Source organism: Mixophyes fleayi, chromosome 1, assembly GCF_038048845.1.
Source record: "Mixophyes fleayi isolate aMixFle1 chromosome 1, aMixFle1.hap1, whole genome shotgun sequence".
NCBI lineage: Eukaryota > Metazoa > Chordata > Amphibia > Anura > Limnodynastidae > Mixophyes > Mixophyes fleayi.
This window is the reverse complement of record NC_134402.1, coordinates 243,488,839-243,508,522: the sequence shown is the minus strand read 5'-3', so window position 1 is coordinate 243,508,522 and position 19,684 is coordinate 243,488,839. Positions and strand designations below refer to the sequence as shown.

Here is a 19,684-nt window from a genome sequence, read left to right as displayed (position 1 = left end):
GCGTCTGACTCTAAATCAGGTCCATAGTTTACTTCTCTACTATTCTTTTCATCCCAGCTTGCCTGGTATAACATCACAGTAGTTTTATATTGCCTATTGGTTGGTGGGTGTGCACTAGGGGTAAGCAGGAAAGAACTAGAGTTTGTCAAGGGTTCATCAAGATTCTTAGTTACCTTAAAACAGTCTCTGTATTGTACCTAGAACGTTATCTCATGCACCTACTTTGATTCTCTTCATCTTTATCTACTTCCTGTGTTCTAATTTATACTTTCCTCTTATAGAGGAAGTGTCCGTGAGTTATTCTTCTTTTCTTTTCTTCTTCTTTTACTATTGTAATTGTGCTTTATTTCATTTCTTTACTTTCTTTAACTTGCATTTACAGTTACTTACATATCATTGTTTTACATCAGTATATCAAACGTGTAACAGTTCAGAATGGAAGTCAATGATTTTTAACTACGAGAAACTCTATAACTAACCTAGCTATAATTTACTTATGTTTTACACTGCAAACTGTAGTTGCCTATTAACATGACAATTGAAGGCTGCTGAAGGCACTGCAATTTATAACTCTGTAAAAAAAATACCATATCAAAATATCAACAGTGGCGTCAGAACCCCTTTTCCTCTCTCCCTGATGGTGCGGCAGCACGAGAACACCGGGTACTACATGTGGTGGCAGTGACAAGCTCCCCCAGAGGCCATCCCTCATAGGAAAAGGAGGATACTGCAACGGTACCTCCTCACCCAGCCTCATGCATCTTACAGCTAGTGCAGTGTAGGTGCTGCTGAACTGCCACACATTTAAAGGGTTAATAAATGAATTCATTAAAGTAAGAGAATAAAGAGTTTCAATGTAGAGATTTAAAGTGCCCTGGCTGAGCCTCAATACCCCAAGGTCTCCAGTGTTCTCCAATTGGATGAAAGAGAAATATGGAATTGAAAACAGTACACATGTCTGGAAATGAGCAAAACCAAGACAATAACACAATTACATTCGATTTACTAAAACACTTTTATGCAAGAAGAGTATAGCTTCTATGCATATGTGCTATTACATATATATAGTACTGTTTGGTACATGGACATGGCTTGAATACACATAACATCTGTGTGTCTGAAATATCCTGAAACATGGAAACATGTTAGAAGGAGCCTAGTGGCACACCCAGTGTATTTCTTACCTAGCCCTTACCTAGCATCCTACCCCCTTACACCTGTTGTTTGTAAATATGTATGGCCCAGAGCGCTTGTACTGATCCCATTCATGCAGACCATGCCAAAATATATGCTTTGGACACCTACATCCAGGGCCGGACTGGCCATCTGGCACTTCTGGCAAATGCCAGAAGGGCCGATGGTCAGATGGGCCGTTTGCTAGCTGGCCGGCCCCATTGCTCAGCGCACAGACTGTCATGCCGGAATTCGGCATGACAGTCTGTGCGCTGAGCAATGGGGCCAGCACTACACTTACTGATTGCCGCGCGTCCCCTCCTCCCCTCCGATGAAATGAATGGATCTGCCGAAGACTGTCACATGGGACGTGCACCATGTGATAAGTGCCGTCCCATGTGATAGAAGACACTACAGAGCGCGCCGCGGAGCGCACAAGGTAAGGGGGGGTAGTTTGTGTACAGGGGATCTATGAAAGGTTTTGTGAGTGTGACAGGGGATCTATGACAGATTTTGTGAGTGTGACAGGGGATCTATGACAGATTTTGTGAGTGTGACAGGGGATCTATGACAGGTTTTGTGAGTGTGACAGGGGATCTATGACAGGTTTTGTGAGTGTGACAGGGGATCTATGACAGGTTTTGTGAGTGTGACAGGGGATCTATGACAGGTTTTGTGAGTGTGACAGGGGATCTATGACAGGTTTTGTGAGTGTGACAGCGGATCTATGACAGGTTTTGTGAGTGTGACAGGGGATCTATGACAGGTTTTGTGAGTGTGACAGCGGATCTATGACAGGTTTTGTGAGTGTGACAGCGGATCTATGACAGGTTTTGTGAGTGTGACAGGGGATCTATGACAGGTTTTGTGAGTGTGACAGGGGATCTATGACAGGTTTTGTGAGTGTGACAGCGGATCTATGACAGGTTTTGTGAGTGTGACAGGGGATCTATGACAGGTTTTGTGAGTGTGACAGCGGATCTATGACAGGTTTTGTGAGTGTGACAGCGGATCTATGACAGGTTTTGTGAGTGTGACAGGGGATCTATGACAGGTTTTGTGAGTGTGACAGGGGATCTATGACAGGTTTTGTGAGTGTGACAGCGGATCTATGACAGGTTTTGTGAGTGTGACAGGGGATCTATGACAGGTTTTGTGAGTGTGACAGCGGATCTATGACAGGTTTTGTGAGTGTGACAGCGGATCTATGACAGGTTTTGTGAGTGTGACAGGGGATCTATGACAGGTTTTGTGAGTGTGACAGGGGATCTATGACAGGTTTTGTGAGTGTGACAGGGGATCTATGACAGGTTTTGTGTGTGTGACAGGGGATCTATGGTAGGTTTTGTGTGCGAAAGGGGATCTATAGTATGTGTGCAACAGGGGATCTATAGTATGTGTGTGTTTGGGCCAGTGTATGACTAAAGTGTGTGTGTGTGTGGGCCAGTGTATGACTAAAGTGTGTGTGTGTGTGGGCCAGTGTATGACTAGAATGTGTGTGTTACAGTGTAACTATAGTATGTTTTGTGTGTGACAGGGTATGACTATAGAGTGTGTATGTGTGTGACAGGGTATGACTACTGTATGTGTGTGGGGGCCGGTGTATGACTATAATGTGTGAGGGGGGAGGGTCTTAATATAATGTGGGAGGTAGGCTATTAATCTAATGGTGAATTGCAGGTAGGGGCTAATTATTGGGTGCTATTTTTTTTGTGAGATGATGGTGGGGCTATTTAATAATGGGGCCTAACAATTTAAGATGGAGTGATTGGATTTTTAATTTAATGCTGGGGTGGTTTGGGAGCTATTAATTGAATGTGGGGCTGTTTGGGAAAAATGAGGTCTATTTATTAAATGTGATTATGAGTTAATGCCTGGGGGGGTTGTGGGAAATGGATATATTTATTAAACGTAAATGCTATTTAATTTCTTGCTGGAGTTGTTTGGAGAGAGGTAAATAGTTTTATTTATTAAATTGGAATACTATTTAATGTCAGGGCTAGTTGGAGAGAAATTGATGTATTTATCAAATGTGAATACTAGTATTTTAATGTTGGGGCAGGAGTGAGGCCTAATTTTAAAACATGGATGCTATATTGATTTAACACCGGGGCTAAATTTCATGTACTCAATTTTTTTTTTAAATAGGGCATCCAACATTCCAGGATCCAGACAAGCAGCAACTGATCTAAAGACACCAGCAGCCACAGGTGGTGACAATGACAAGACAGGTAGGAGAGACCAGGACAGTCTGCCAACTGTTCTGAATTTGGTGGGTGACTGTCCCGCTTAGTCAGGATTTGGTCTGACTACAAGGACAGTTGGGAGATATGTCCTGCTTCACACTGTACTGCTTGTTAAGGCAGAACTGCGTGCACCTAACAGTAGTGCACACAGTATTGCCTGTGTATTTTTCAAAAATGTGTCTGATAGCCAAATTACATCATAGGAGCCCCCCTGACTTAAGTACCCGGGCCCCCCGAGCCTTAATCCAGTTCTGGTCAGCAGGAGGAATCTGTGCTCCCAGTCCAGGGCAGGACACAGCCTGCAGAGCAAGCCGAGGAGCTCTAAGTTGCATGAGCTTTATTAATCTCGTGAGACTAAGAGCTTCCCTGCTCACTCAACAGGAATGTCAGCAGCATTAGAAGCATAGATAAATACAGTGGGCTAGGGGTGTCAAAATGTGTCTGGGGGGGTGACGTAATGTGGATGGGGAGGGCCTGATAAATGTAATGTTTTATTATAATGTATGTATCAATGCACCATTTTGACCACGCCCTCAACATAATGTAGCCACGCCATTGGCGGCGCACCAAATGCGCTGTGGCACATGTTTTTTTTCCTGCTCATCAACAGAGGTGGGCCCGTGTGCTTTAAATGCCAGGGCTGATTTTTAGTCCCAGTCCGGCCCTGCCTACATCTATGTATACTTACTTTCTGTTGACAATCAACCAAGGTCGTAAATATGTCTCAATACAATCTCTGGCATGTTGATCCAGCTCAGCCCTGACAAAATAAAACATGAAAACTCAATTTGACATTAGATGACTAGAACAAGAACAAGGCAAACTTTTTTTAATATCTACTTATATGCTTTTATATCACATTATATTTCCAGGTTATTTCTTGCATTAAGCAGGCAATGGACTTGTAAGTACATTCTTTTATAAAACATCTGCTGTGTCTACACAGAACATTAACAAGTTGAATCTTGATTAAGTTGGTTGAAATGAGGAATGTCTTTGCAAGAGTAGAACATTTTTCTGTACAAAAGGGACAGACATGGATGTATGGATAAAGAGGGCTTAGCAACTCCCAACCCAACCCTTTCTAATAGTGACACATATACACTAAAACAAACATACAAATAGGCTAAGTATTAATGAGATTTTCAAAATTGATATGAACATGTTTTCCAAATGACAAAACAGGATATAATAATGACATTTTGCATTATGCATAAATCCTTTCTCCGTATGAAATGTAGAAATAGTCTAGTTAGCGTTATAAGCTGTACTCTAAATATTGAAATGGGCATTAAAATTGTATATATTTGATATTCATAAGCATTATACCTGTTACAAATATTAAAACCTGTATGTGTTTTCTTTAAGCCAGTATAATTCCTTGCTGTATATTTGTGTGTCTACAAACGTTTGATGATAAATGTTATGTACAATAATATATTTTTTGCAGTACTCTCCCTCCCATTGCTATTGACTTTTGCCACATGACATAAATGATCATTTTATGATGCTGTGCAGGTTAGTTGTAGGGACAGCACAGGATCACAGAGAGGACAGAACCCCTCTTTCACCACTTATGAAACTCCTAAATCTTTTTGGAAAATAGTCCAATAGGAGTCTTCATCTATTACGTAGTCAAATTGGAAATATAATAAAAAACCCTATTAGACAATTGTAGCTGCTCCTTTCACATGGGAAACCGCTTGTGAATGATTGAGAAGGATCTGACTTTTCCGGTCAAATGCAAACAATGTTGTTTAGCAGAGATCTCGGAAAGCAGCAGCAATTGGTAAAGAGGGTTTTTGGGATATCTTCTTTTTTAACTAGTGCATCCACGGTGGCCATTGGCAGGCTGGTGCTTGTAGTTCCACAAGTTTCAGCATGCACAAACAGGGCTAAGTGGAACATAAAGGGCCTGATACAGAGCTGAATGTAGCTTGGGCATAAAGTACGGGCTATAAATGTGCACGCAAAAATAGCGCATTTGAGACGCATTTGAAACTCTGCATCTGTAGCATATGTGCCAGGTTTTACTGCAGACGTACTTACACTCACATATATGAACCAGACCGTAAGCTAAATATTTGTTTTCATAGGGAAAAGGGCATTTGATTAATATAAATACAACAGATATAATCTTCCTTCTTGCGTACGCATAATAGTAACAAAATCATTTTTGTTTCTAAATGGGCACAAAAAATCCTATAATATATGCACGGTCAATGAAGAAAGCGCCCAGGTAAAATCACAATCAGCCAATCAGAAGAGGTAAGCTATTGCTGGCAATGGTCATCAGCAGCCGCAGCAGCGTGTATTTGCACCAGCCCCCAGGCTGGTGTAAATAATACAGCTGTAAAAGGCATATTTATGTCTGCATTGGCTAGCAATTCCGTGAACACGCCCTTACTGTACTTGGCCTACATTAGAAAATCTCTACCCTCCCCAATCACGCCTCTTCAGATGCTTGCAGCATTTTTTTGCACTACGCAAACAAGCGTACATTCAACTCTGTATCAGGCCCATAGTGCCATTGGGGCTCCATGGGTTACAAGAAGAGGCCCGGTGCATTTCAGCATGGCCTGGTTGGCTCTAGGAGGGAGGACTTGTGTTTGAACCCCCTCTCTCCCAGAAGTTTCATTCCAGACATAGCTGTTATAGTGAGAGCTACCCAGCCTCTCCTAGTATTGAGCAGGGTGACACTCTATTGACTTTGCACAACAGTGTTTTATTGTAATTAATTTTATATATTAATTTATGATTTACATGATATAAACTTTAAACTATGGGTGCAGTTAGGGCTAAATCATTTATGTGTAATGACATTACATAGGTGGTGTGCAGTTGGGGACTGAACTATGGTAAAATTTAAGTTTTGGTCAGAGTACCAGGGCATAGTCCTGCCCCGATTGTCCACACCCCATACTCTCATGACTTATTTATAAAATAAATGAGGGGCTGATACTAAAGTGGTGTTCAAAGTCCTGTATGTTACTTATCCTGGTATGGGCATTTGCATCTTGGCCCACAACCCACAAAGGGTAGCACAGTGTTTTCACTGGAGAACATCTCAAAGGAAAAAGAAGTTGCGTACCATGTATGCATTAAGCAGACAAATAGCACAACACAGACAAATAGCACACACTCTGTCGCTCTGCTCATTTTCCAGGAAGTAAACTACCTTTAATACCTGCTTATTTTTGGTCCTACAACTTCTTAAAATCTCCCAAAAATATTTTAGCATGTTGTAGTGAAGGCTGAACCACAAAATCATATATGTCAGAATAGTTCTGATTACTGAAAAGAGTAAAGAGTCCACCCCACATCCCTGTTCACTGTGTAAACCCAGGGCCGCCGAGAGGGAGGGGGAAGGGTGCAAATTACCACGGCCCAGGCATGCCAGGGCCCTCACTGTCTATGTTTGTTTTTTCAAGGTTTTTTGCATTTTTTAAACCTAATTTCTTTTTCTTTTCGGGTTTTTTTTGCAGTGGAGGGGGGCCTTTGTTGGTGGGGGAAGCAGGGTAGTTAAGAAAATTGTAAAAAATATATATACTCACGTGACTGCGGCGCCGGCGTCCCTCCCCCTTCCTCTCTGCTCCGTTCACACTGAATTTCGGGCGTGACATCATCAAGTCACGCCCGACATTCAGTGAGGAGCGGCGCAGAGAGGACCAAGAAAGAAGCAAGAAGAGAGAAGACAGAAGACAAGAAAAGAAGAGAGATGACAGAGGCTAATACAAAGGGAGGTAAAAGAACGGAGGCAAAGGGAGTAGTATGAGGAAAAAGTGGGAGAGAGGCACATTATGAGGAAAAAGGGGGGAGAGAGGCACAGTATGATGAAAAAGGGAGGAGAGAGGCACAGTATGATGAAAAAGGGGGGAAGAGAGGTACAGTATGATGAAAAAGGGGGGGCGAGAGGCACAGTATGATGAAAAAGGGGGGGAGAGAAAGGCACAGTATGAGGAAAAAAGGGGGTCAGCAAAAAGGCACCGAGTGACGAAGGAGAGGGGGCGGGTGGGCAGCATGGCACAGTGATGGAGAGGGGGGGGGACAGGATGGCACAGTGATGGAGAGGGGGGGCAGGATGGCACAGTGATGGAGAGGGGGGGAAGGATGGCACAGTGATGGAGAGGGGGGCAGCATGGCACAGTGATGAAAGAGAGGGGGGCAGGATGGAACAGTGATGAAGGAGAGGGGGGGGGGAGCAGCATGGCACAGTGATGAAGGGGGGAACAGTATGACACAGTGATGAAGGAGAGGAGGGGGGCAGGATAGCACAGTGTGATGAAGTCGGGGGAGCAGCATGGCATGGTGTGATGAAGGAGAGGTGAGAGCAGCATGGCACAGTGTGATGATGGGGGCCAGGTGAAGAGGGGAAAGGCAGCATGGAGGGCACAGTTATGTGTGTGTGATGGCACAGGGGGCTTGTGGCAATGTAGTGTGAGGTAGGTGGTGGCTAATTAATGGGTGCAATTTTGTTTGTGAGGTGATGGTGGGGCAATTTAGTAGTGGGAACTATTAATTTAAGATGGAGTGGTTTGAGGGCTATTGAATGTGGGGGTGAGTTTGGGGAGAATGAGGTCTCTTTATTAAATGTGCCTATGAATTATTTAATGGCAGGAAATAGGTATATTTCTGAAATGTAAATACTATTAATTTATTGATGGGGCTGTTTGGAGGGAGGGAAATAGGTTTATTTATTAAATGTGAATACTATTATTTTAATGTTGGGGCTGGAGAAAGGAGTAATTATTAATCGTGGGTGCTATTGATTTAATGCTGGGGCTGGTTGTAATTTTCTAAATGTACCCATTTATTTTCCAAATAAGGCCCCCAACATTTCAGGATCCAGACAAGCCGCATCTAAAGAAACCAGCAGCCACAGGTGGTGAAAGTGACAAGAACAGGTAGGAGAGCAGGAGAGGCTGTGAAATGTTGTGATTCTAGTGGGACAATCCCAATTTTCGGTGACTGTTCAATGGTGTACACAACAATGCAGATTTTTTCTGTAGGAGGGTGGCCTAGCGCTTCTCATCTGGTAGCCACGCCCAATGATGCATAGCCACACCCCCAATTGTATGAACACACCCACTAGGACTTTTTTTTACATTTTCAACTATAAGGGGGGCCCCATGAAGTTGTTGTACCGGGGCCCTGAATTCCTCTTGGCAGTCCTGCGTAAACCATCCCATCAGTAATGTATGTTACAGCATCATTTTTTTGTTATCTCCTTTGCAATTTCTTTGGCTAACAAAAAATACACTAAAGTACTTTGAGAAATATCATCCTGGCAGCTATCTCTTAGCAACAGCTGAGAAAGTAACAGGCGCAATTCAAAATAATGGAAAATAATATAAAATAATATAATCTGCAGACAGCGGCTGGCTGTGCTGGGGGGCAGGTTCCATGGTGGGCTATCTTTTGCTGGATAACTGGACTACCTGGCTTCCTTTAAAATGTTCCTAATAGGTTTCTGAGCCAACTCTTGCACCCCAGGCTAAAATTTGTCAGTCAGCCCTTGTCTGCACATACATGAGACTTCACCAACGGCCCACCAAATCCTTCCAGCTTTATGTCCTCGCTCTGACTGCTATTGAATAAGTAAGAGCTGGGGCAGTGGCTATGCATAGAGTCTCTTACAGCACAGCATGATGGGAGCAGCCGTTTTTCACATCATGTGACTGCACACTGCAGGACATGAAATTGGGGAAAGAGGAGGAGAATAAGTGCAGTTAGCACCATGAGATCCCCCTTCTACCTCAAGGGTGGTATTTATTAGTTATCATTAGTTGCTAATTAGTAGTAAGCAGTGACTCCCAGTGAGGGGTGGATAGAGCAAGTTGGGGTGTGTGGGACATATGGCAGTAGTCTGAATGGAGTGGGATCTGAAGCATGTGGGCCGTATTGTAGAAAAAGATCTCTCTTTCTTTGCTGAAGTGTATTGGTTTCTACTGTGATTAAAGGTAATATACATGCCTTTTGAAGTTTACAGTGGCACATATGCAGCCCTTGAAGTGTGTCAAGTTGCCCATCATTCCTCTAGACTACTGTATTTTTTTTACCCAGAGATTAGAGAGACAATAAAAAGTTTTTTTGCAATAATATAAATGTACGTACCCTTCTTCAGGCACTGATGGCTGCAATGTTCTATATTCTATGGGTTTGTACACAAGATCCAGATCATCATCCGGGAAATCACCAAGCTCTTGAAAAAGTTCATGATTGTGGCTATTGAGATGTGTCATTAGAAAGTTTTCAAGATCTACTGGATCTACTACGTCATAAAATGGAGGCTGCAGAAATAAAAGTCAGTTATGTTTTAGCCCATCGGATGATAATATCTGTGTTCATGAAATTACATCCGGACACTAATGGTACACTCTAATGGTACACAAAAGACAAAGCGCACAGAAATTCAACTTAAGAAGCAAAAAAATGCCTGAAGTTGGCATCTATTTCCAAATATATTCCATACATTCCATATATAATGAACATTTTCAAAATTCAGTTTTATGTATGTGTTTGTTTACTGTATTCTTAAATGCTCCTCTTCATAAAATATATAACGTAGAGGTTGAAAACAGATACTAAGATAAACATAACCATACAGAGAAGAAAAAAATGTATTGGGCATTTGATCAGTTTCTAAAAATAGGGTCAATATCAAGGACACAAATTCCCAGGGGCGAGTGATTTAAAAAGTTCTACATCAGTGAAGGGCAACAGGTTTCAATTGGGCTGCATGGGGCCCCCCTAACCTTCACCTGCAGCCCCCCACTCCTTCCTGATTTGTGGTCACATTTGTTTCTTATAGCCTGTGACACATGTTTATCTTACATTAATATGTTATTGCAGACAGGTGTCTCTTTTTTTTTTTTTTAAATGTATTGTTTTAACTGATATTAATAGAAATATGCGTCCCTTTGAAGATTTATGGATAGCCCTAGCAACCCCTGAAGAGTGTAAGGTTTCCCAACACTTATTTACATGCATAATCTAAAAATAATTCTTATTCTTGTTAATGATACATACAGTGTATATCAACATATATAGTACCATATTTTATTGATCTTACCCACTTTTCAATGTGAATTGACAAATCACTTGCATTTATTTTCCTGAATAAAACAAATATCTCCTTTAATGTATACCTATAAGCAATGTGATTAGTATGAAATAAAAAGCAAACCCAATAAAAGAATGAAATAAAAAGCATACACAATAAAATAATAAGCAAATAAATAGTAAAAGAATGAAATAAAAGCCATACACAAAATACTGCAAATTTAGTCTATTTTAAGGGAACAGCATACACAAACTTATATTGAACACTGTAATATATATATATATATATATAGCAAAAGAATGATAGCTCCTATCATGATGTCACAAAGTAAACTTTGTTAAGTGACCCATTCTATCCACCTGAAATGCAGACATACCTCTCTGAGAAGCAGCTTAAAGTGATACGAATCTGCATCGGGTATCTTTCAAAATGGCTGCTTCAGGAAACAGATTTTAATATTGTAATGCGAAATGCTGGTTTGAAAAATACCACAAGCCAGCAGAGAAAGGAAACAAACCTCTGGCTACAGTATCTGTTTGAGGAAGTGACTAAAATGACAAGAGGTTTAAAAAGAAGACTGACACTCATTTTTACTTCTAGAAGGAAGAGACAGGATAAGGAGGTAACATAGATGCTAAAAAAGATGTTGCTCTACTTACTCTCTGCGTCTTTTGGCGATACTGTTACATTGGAATACTTTCATTGTTTTCAGCCTCACAAGTCTCTCTAACTCCCACCCCCCTCCCTAAATATTACAGATCTAATATAAATTTGTATGCAGATAAGATAGTATGTATGTATGTATGTTCCAAAAGTCCTTTTTTTGGACTGAAAACCCTTTACTCTTTCCTGCCAAACTGTCCCTCATTGGGTTTGATATATGCATCTTTATGCAGAAACGTATATATTTAATCCAAACCTTGTCTTTGTTTTAAATTCAGTATGATTGACTACACCCTCCTCTTTGAAGTGTCTGCATCTATTTTAAACAATCTGTGTTTTATTTGTAAGTTTGCACCCAAAAATTCTAGCCCCTACATAGGCAAGAAACATTTAATATATAATATACACCTCATTGTCTCAGACCAGCCAAGTTCAAAGGTGAGTGCATTTTGTTTTAACTGTATTTTAATGGTGTTTAAAGCATATAGGTCAGTGTAGGACCTGCATATAATGAGGTGTCTTTGACACTGTGATGCAGGCTTAAATGTTTTGATCAAAATATGAACTAATACCTCATGTTTTCATTTTGCTAGACACCCACAGATATGCAGTGTTAAGGAAAAGCACTAACAACAACTGTCTTTTTGTTTTGTATAGATATATGGGCAATTATATTGCCACGCAGCTGGTACCATATACAATATGGGCCACACCGAGCGCAGGCTTATTGCCATGCAGCTGGTACCATATATAATGTGGGATATACCTATAATGTGGGATATAACGAGCATGGCCTTATTGCCATGCAGCTGGTACCATATATTTATATAGAAAGGACTTATTTCATGTGAAGGCAGTGTTGGTCCACGGATGAAGAATAGATTAGCATGTCATTCAGGTATACCACGACAAAATGTCCCAAGAACTCTCGTATGACATCATTAATTAGATCCTGGAAGACAGCAGGTGCGTTGCATAAACCAAAGGGTCATACACAGGAAATCCAAACTAGAAATAGATACAAGGCACAGGAGCAGGCAAGTACACAGCACTGAGAACAGGAACTAAAACCCTGCAAGGAGGCTAAGCCCTCCCTGCCTTATATACAGATACTGGCCAATGGAGCAGGCAATGAAATCAGCCACAGGGGCTGCTTATAGATGGCACCTGAAACAATTGCGCATGCGCCCGGCTGCACCTAATGCCAGGACGTGGCGCTACCTACTACAGCGTCCCGATTGTTGCCTAGGCAACGACCGGGACGAGACCCGTAAGTGACATCTTGGTCGTCATAGCGACGGCCGGGACGCAGGTGAGAGAGTCACGGTGGCTGAGCACCGCCGCGGCTCGTAACACATGGATGACAAAATCTTGGTTCAGATTAAATTCTGACACCACCTGACAGCTTTGTCATTGTGAAAAAAGACATGAATGGTGGCCTGCAAGATAGGACAGCCAATTCAGACAACCATCTTGCCAAAGCAATAGCTCTTCAGAACGACTCTTTACAGCTAAGGAACTTGCAACTAATTGATTCTAAAGGCTCAAATGAGAGTCGCTATAGCACAGAGAGGACCAAATTTAGGTCGATGGAAGAAGACATAGAGGGCTGAAACCTGGACCTTAAGAGATGCCAAACTCAGGTTACTGTCCAGACCATCTTGTAAGAAGGACAAAAGTTGTGCCAAGTTAAAAGAAGAAGTGTGTACTCCTTTACGCTCACACCGAGTTTTGTAAATTTTCCACTCTCTATGGAAACTTTTTTGCGGGAATTGGTTATCTGGACCTGATCACAGTCTAATTAACCTTCTTAGATGGACGCTTAGATCTAAGGATCATGGCCTCAACAACTTCACTGTTAAGCCCACTGACCTATGTCTTGTTGGCAGAAAGGTCCATGATTTAGAAGGTATTTTCTCTGAGGAAGCCTTCCCAATGGTTCTGCTGCCATGCATAATATGTCAACATACCATGATCTTCTCAGCCAGTCAGGTACTACAAGGATTACTGGTGCACCCTCTTTCTTGACCTGCTTGAGTACCCAAGGCAGTGCAGCTATCGGTGAAAGAGATTCACTAACCAATATTTCCATGGGACAATCATGGTGTCACGGGCACTAGGAGTCTTTACCCAGGTATCACCAGATGATGGACTTACTAGAGCAGTATAGGTGGTAATATGGTACTCTGGTAGCGGGGTGATAACGGAACAGGAGACAGCAGATGGTAAGAGAATGCTCGTGGAAAGTCTATGACTAGCAGCACTGGTAATATATAGCTAATTGTACACGAGGAACTGGATGGACAAGGAAACGTGAGGGTAGTCAGTGGTCTGTGGATAGCAAGTTGTACCACTACTATAGTGAGGAGGAATGTCCAGAAGTAACGAGGAGGTGATGAGAGTCAGCGGTCTGCGTCTAGCAAGTGGTACCGCTGTCTAGGTGAAGGTATCCGGGAAGTCAGTGGTCTGCGTTAGCAAGTTGTACCACTGCTATGTGAAAGGATACAGGAAACTGGTGACTCAGGAAACAGGGAACAGTGGTCTGCCTCTAGCAAGTTGTACCACTGAAATATATCTGTGAGGAGGAGCACGGGGAGGTAAATGCAATGCAGAGAATACACGGGCACACTGAACTGATCCCACGATGATATGCACAAAATAGTAATAACTGAACAGCACTGCACAATTATACAAAGTCACAAGAACTATCCAGGCTAAAGGTAACACAGTCAAATGATGGCAATAGTCTCAGCGGATAGGAAACTCCAGAGGAGAACAACTCAGTCCAGCAAGATATGCAATACACCAGCACAGTCAATGAGAAGTATGCATACCGTGGTTCAGGAGAGCAGGCTGTCAGACAGAAGTGCAGGGATACCTGAACGGCTGAAGGCCGGCAGGATACGAAGTCCCAGGAGGGTGGAAGCGGTAATCAAGTAGGTGCAGCGCACAGGTAGGTAGACCAGCAGGGATGGAAACAATACTCAGGAAGCAGTAGTATATAGAACTGGACACCTGGAGAACACTGAAGAGTAGAGATGGTCTAGCCGAGATGAAAGCAGCGGAGCGTTGATCCAATGCAGACAGGCGAGTTGACACAAGCGGAGACACTGTAGAAGCACGGAGAGCGGATCAGCTGGCTGCAGACACGAGGAGTACTGGAGGGTTGCGATGAGCAGGACACTGCAGATACACGGAGGCAGCGGATAGGAATCAGCTGGAGCAGTCACGATGAAACACGGGAGAGTTGAAGTGAGCAGGATACTGTAGATACACGGAGGCAGCGGATAGGAATCAGCTGGAGCAGTCACGATGAAACACGGGAGAGTTGAAGTGAGCAGGATACTGTAGATACACGGAGGCAGCGGATAGGAATCAGCTGGAGCAGTCACGATGAAACACGGGAGAGTTGAAGTGAGCAGGATACTGTAGATACACGGAGGCAGCGGATAGGAATCAGCTGGTGCAGTAACGATGAAACACGGGAGAGTTGAAGTGGTCTGGAAACTGTAGAAGCACGGAGGCAGCGGATAGGAATCAGCTGGTGCAGTAACGATGAAACACAGGAGAGTTGAAGTGGTCTGGAAACTGTAGAAGCACGGAGGCAGCGGATAGGAATCAGCTGGTGCAGTCACGATGAAACACGGGAGTTGAAGTGGTTTGGAAACCACAAACGAACAACAGGAATCAGCAGGAGCTGAATACACGAGGAAACACAGGAACACCTTCAGAGGCTCATGGGGAATGAGACTCCAAGATCAGGCAACGAGGTATTGACCTCAGGTGCTTTAAATAGGGAGTGTTGCCTGATCAGCCAATTAACTAAAAGGAACATGTACTGAAGGTTTGAAAGGGCTGCACATGCGCAGACCCTCAGGATGGTGGACGGCCACGGTTCCTAAACACACGAGAAGTAGCACTCACAGTCCGGTGAGTGACACATGGTTTCCACTATAAACACCTTTGGATCACTATCTCTCTCACATTAGTGATCCACCTTGTCATTTAGCTGAGACGCCATCATATGGTCCTCTGGCTATAATTCTACATGATTTGGTTGAAGACCTCTTTGTGGAGAGACCATTCCCCAGGATAAATGGCATGCTTTCTTATAAAATAAATTAAATTAAAGAATTTTTACTACTGCCTTTATCAGCTCAGAGAAAAAGCACTGTACTCCAGTCTACTGGCTGGCCATTGGTGGAAGGGTATAGAGGGGGAAGAGTTCCTGTTCACATTTTTGAACCAAGTGGCTTCTTCGATACAACCCCAAGGATAAGAAGAGAACAAAAGCCGGCACTCAAATTAAAATGTATTATCGGTGCACAAATACCAGTATAAATACTGGACACACACAGCACACTGTATTAGCAAAATGCTTTGCTTGTAGCATTCATTTATTAAGTATTAATTATTTAAAATGATGACTATATTTAGGAATAAATTGTAAATAGTAATAACGGATATCATTACATTTTATTACATGTACATATCATTTACAAATTTGTTCATTAAAATTGCAATACTCACTAGCTGGAGGGTAGATGATGTAGGTGTACTCAGACTACGCTGATGTAAAAACCCAGAGGTACTGTGAAGAGTGACATGTTTCCGTATTTCTGCTGAAGAATACCTTAAAAATACACAAAGAAAGTTTGCAATCAAACAATGTATTGAGTCAATAAAGTGTGAATCTAGCAACATGATAACCTAACATTGCTGAAAAAGGCTCTCAACTGGCCCTACAAAACTCAGCCATGAAAACGTTACAGCAGTTCACACTTGAGAATTTGTCTACTTAATGTTCCCTAATCTAATGCAAAAGCTCTCATAAGCTACGTCCCTTTGCATTCCTTGCAAGTACAGTACCTGTCCCTTACCTTCAAATCCGTGAAGGGTACATTTGGCTTAGATGTGAAGAACCATTGGCACACAATGACAACCCAACCTGACACCATTTTACAAAACACTAATTTAAACATAGCAACACAAGTTTAGTAAGCCACTACTTACTAGTTAAATGAACATTCTTTAAAAAAAAGTACCCATTAAATTACCAGCTACAGACAACACTTGTATGGTGGCAGATCATCACATTTTGCAGTTGTCAGTCAGTGCTGACGATGCACTGTCTGCAACCTGTGGTCTGTAGCTGACATTGTGGAAAAATGAAAGCAGGTAATATGGTGAGAATGGATGGAGACATCAATAGGTTCATATTAGTGGTGAAGAGATGTAATTTCGTATTGAATCAATCTTGGCCTTGAAAGAGTTGTAAATATATTGAGCTGTGGGATTGTAACCGAAACTTCTGTGTTAGAATGTGATTCTTAGCAACAATGCCCAAAAGCACTGTGGAGACACCGATGGGGGAATTCAATTGTCAGCGAGTTGGTTTTCTTGAGTCATTTTAACTCTGTTTTTCGAGCGGGTTAACTTTCCCTGCAACTCAATTCCATTTTTAACGCTACGTTTTTTTTTCATGAAACGCGCTCCAGTAGAAGGTCAATTGAAAGTATAGGGTGTGCGAGAGGCAGTCACGTTATAAGCTATTCAATTGTTTTTTTAACACGGCGGGTAAAACAGGCAAATATGGTGTTTTATCTCGCACCTCCTTGAGGTGTGTTAAAAACAAAAAACCTCTGAAAAGTATGTGAAATCATGCAAAAATGTTGAAAAAAAAGGTTAAACTTATGTTTATCACTAATGCCTAACTTGTGTAACTTGATTTTCTTATGAAAAAATATTGAAATAAAAAAAACATTAAAAAAAAGAAAAAATAAAATCACTAATTAATTAGATTTATGTATGTTTTTTGTACAAATATGAAGTATGTAGTAATGTGTTTTGACATGGTATAGATGATTGTATGGTAAAAAATAGTTCAATAAAAAAAATATGCTAAAAGAAAGTACTGTAATGTAGATATTATCAATGTGTATCAATGTGTAATGCAATCTAATGTACGGAAATGTATGCAAAACCTTTTAATTGTGTTATACATGACAGCGTTAAAACTCCCCTTCACTCCCCTAAAATCTCGCAAAAACACAATTTTTAAAGCGCTGGGGCAGCGTTCCCTCTTTTTCAATTGAATTGCACGAGTGTTCCTGCTGCGCTAACTCAAAACGGTCGCTATTGCCGGCACAAACTTTTTTTTTTAACACGGCGGGGGTGGGGGACTCACTAACAATTGAATATTCCCCCAAGTTCACTCCGATTTTTTGGGGACCTGTGTGGTGGAATGTAGCAAGATTGTTAAGGAAAGATTGAGATGTGTTGTACAGTGAACTAGCCACATCAGGGCATGATCAAGAGGAAATACTAGATTATAGAAGAGATATACTGTATGGGCCTGAGTCATTAAGGGACGTATCGCTGTTTTTTGTGCGTATCGTACGCAATGCGCATGCCTAGAACGAGGACACTCGGCCGTCAATGAAAGCAACGCAATGCAAATGACAGTTACAACGGCCTACGATTTCGGGGAGTGAACGGGGCGGGGAAGGAGCGTGTGCCCGTACTCGATGCACAACGTGGGTGTGCCAGACTCAAGCAAATGCAGCCACGTCGGAATGAAGTTCCGCATGTGTGAAAGTTTCTTGTTTTTCTGCCGTATCTCTTGCACCAGGTCTAGTCTAAGTCCTGAGACAGTATTGTATGCAGGGCCGCCGAGAGGGGGGGGGGGGGTGGGTACTAATTACCCGGGCCCGGGCATGTCAGGGAGCCCGGCCTGGGCCCTTGCGCAATGTTTTTTTTTAATTATTTTTATTTTTATTCAAAACGAAATTATTATTTTTTTGCGGCGGGGGTGGGGGGGGGGGTCGGTCATTGGTGGGGGGAGCAGGTTAGTTTAAAAAAAACAAAACCATACTCACCTGATCGCGGCGCCGGCGTCCCTCCTTTCTGCTGCTCTGTGCTCCATGTCACGCCCAGCATTCAGTCAGTCTGTAGCAATGGAGCACAGAGCAGCAGAGAGGACCAAGAGAGAAGAGAGAAGAAAAGGTAAGTGATGGGAGGAAAACGGGGGGGGGGGTACAGGGGGTACAGAGGGGTTAAAATACAGGGGTCAGCATGGTACAGAGGGGTTAAAAAACAGGGGTCAGCATGGCCCAGTGGGGTTAAAAAACAGTGGTCAGCATGGCACAGAGGGGTTAAAAAACGGGTCAGCATGGCACAGAGGGGTTAAAAAACAGGTCAGCATGGCCCAGAGGGGTTAAAAAACAGGGGTCAGCATGGCACAGAGGGGTTAAAAAATGGGTCAGCATGGCACAGTGGGGTTAAAAAACAGGGGTCAGCATGGCACAAAGGGGTTAAAAAACAGGGGTCATCGTGGCACAGTGGGGTTAAAAAACGGGTCAGCATGGCAAAGAGGGCTTAAAAAAGGGGTCAGCATGGCACAGAGGGGTTAAAAAACAGGGGTCAGCATGGCACAGTGGGGTTAAAAAACAGGGGTCAGGATGGCACATAGGGGTTAATAAACAGGGGTCAGCATGGCACAGAGGGGTTAAAAATGGGTCAGCATGGCACAGAGGGGTTAAAAAACAGGGGTCAGCATGGCACAGAGGGGTTAAAAAACAGGGGTCAGCATGGCACAGAGGGGTTAAAAAACGGGTCAGCATGGCACAGTGAGGTTAAAAAACAGGGGTCAGCATGGCACAGAGGGGTTAAAAAACAGGGTTCAGGACGGCACAGAGGGGTTAAAAAACAGGGGTCAGCATGGCACAGAGGGGTTAAAAAATGGGTCAGCATGGCACAGAGGGGTTAAAAAACAGGGGCCAGCATGGCACAGAGGGGTCAAAAAACAGGGGTCAGCATGGCACAGAGGGGTTAAAAAACAGGGTTCAGCATGGCACAGTGGGGTTAAAAAGCAGGGGTCAGCATGGCACAAAGAGGTTAAAAAACAGGGGTCAGCATGACACATAGGGGTTAAAAAACAGGGTTCAGGATGGCACAGAGGGGTTAAAAAACAGGGGTCAGCATGGCACAGAGGGGTTAAAAAATGGGTCAGCATGGCACAGAGGGGTTAAAAAACAGGGTTCAGGATGGCACAGAGGGGTTAAAAAACAGGGGTCAGCATGGCACAGAGGGGTTAAAAAATGGGTCAGCATGGCACAGAGGGGTTAAAAAACAGGGGTCAGCATGGCACAGAGGGGTTAAAAAACAGGGTTCAGCATGGCACAGTGGGGTTAAAAAACAGGGGTCAGCATGGCACAAAGAGGTTTAAAAACAGGGGTCAGCATGACACATAGGGGTTAAAAAACAGGGTTCAGGATGGCACAGAGGGGTTAAAAAACAGGGGTCAGCATGGCACAGAGGGGTTAAAAAATGGGTCAGCACGGCACAGAGGGGTTAAAAAACAGGGGTCAGCATGGCACAGAGGGGTTAAAAAACAGGGGTCAGCATGGCACAGAGGGGTTAAAAAACAGGGTTCAGCATGGCACAGTGGGGTTAAAAAACAGGGGTCAGCATGGCACAAAGGGGTTAAAAAACAGGGGTCAGCATGGCACAGTGGGGTTAAAAAACAGGGGTCAGGATG

At 42.9% G+C, this 19,684-nt stretch overlaps 1 protein-coding gene across 6 annotated transcripts in view; it reads right to left on the bottom strand.

The window, feature by feature from the left end:
* DOCK8 (dedicator of cytokinesis 8) overlaps nt 1-19,684 on the bottom strand; it is a 149,805-nt gene that overhangs the window by 112,693 nt on the left and 17,428 nt on the right. For 5 of the 6 annotated variants that reach the window (XM_075208617.1, XM_075208596.1, XM_075208606.1 and 2 more), the window contains exons 2-4: nt 15,676-15,778; nt 9,534-9,709; nt 4,108-4,179 (exon numbers count right to left, since the gene is read on the bottom strand). In XM_075208617.1, coding sequence (XP_075064718.1) covers nt 4,108-4,179; nt 9,534-9,709; nt 15,676-15,778 — 351 coding nt within the window. Of the gene's footprint in view, nt 1-4,107; nt 4,180-9,533; nt 9,710-10,858; nt 10,897-15,675; nt 15,779-19,684 lie in introns of those variants that run through there. The other variant, XM_075208628.1, reaches the window with a different exon arrangement.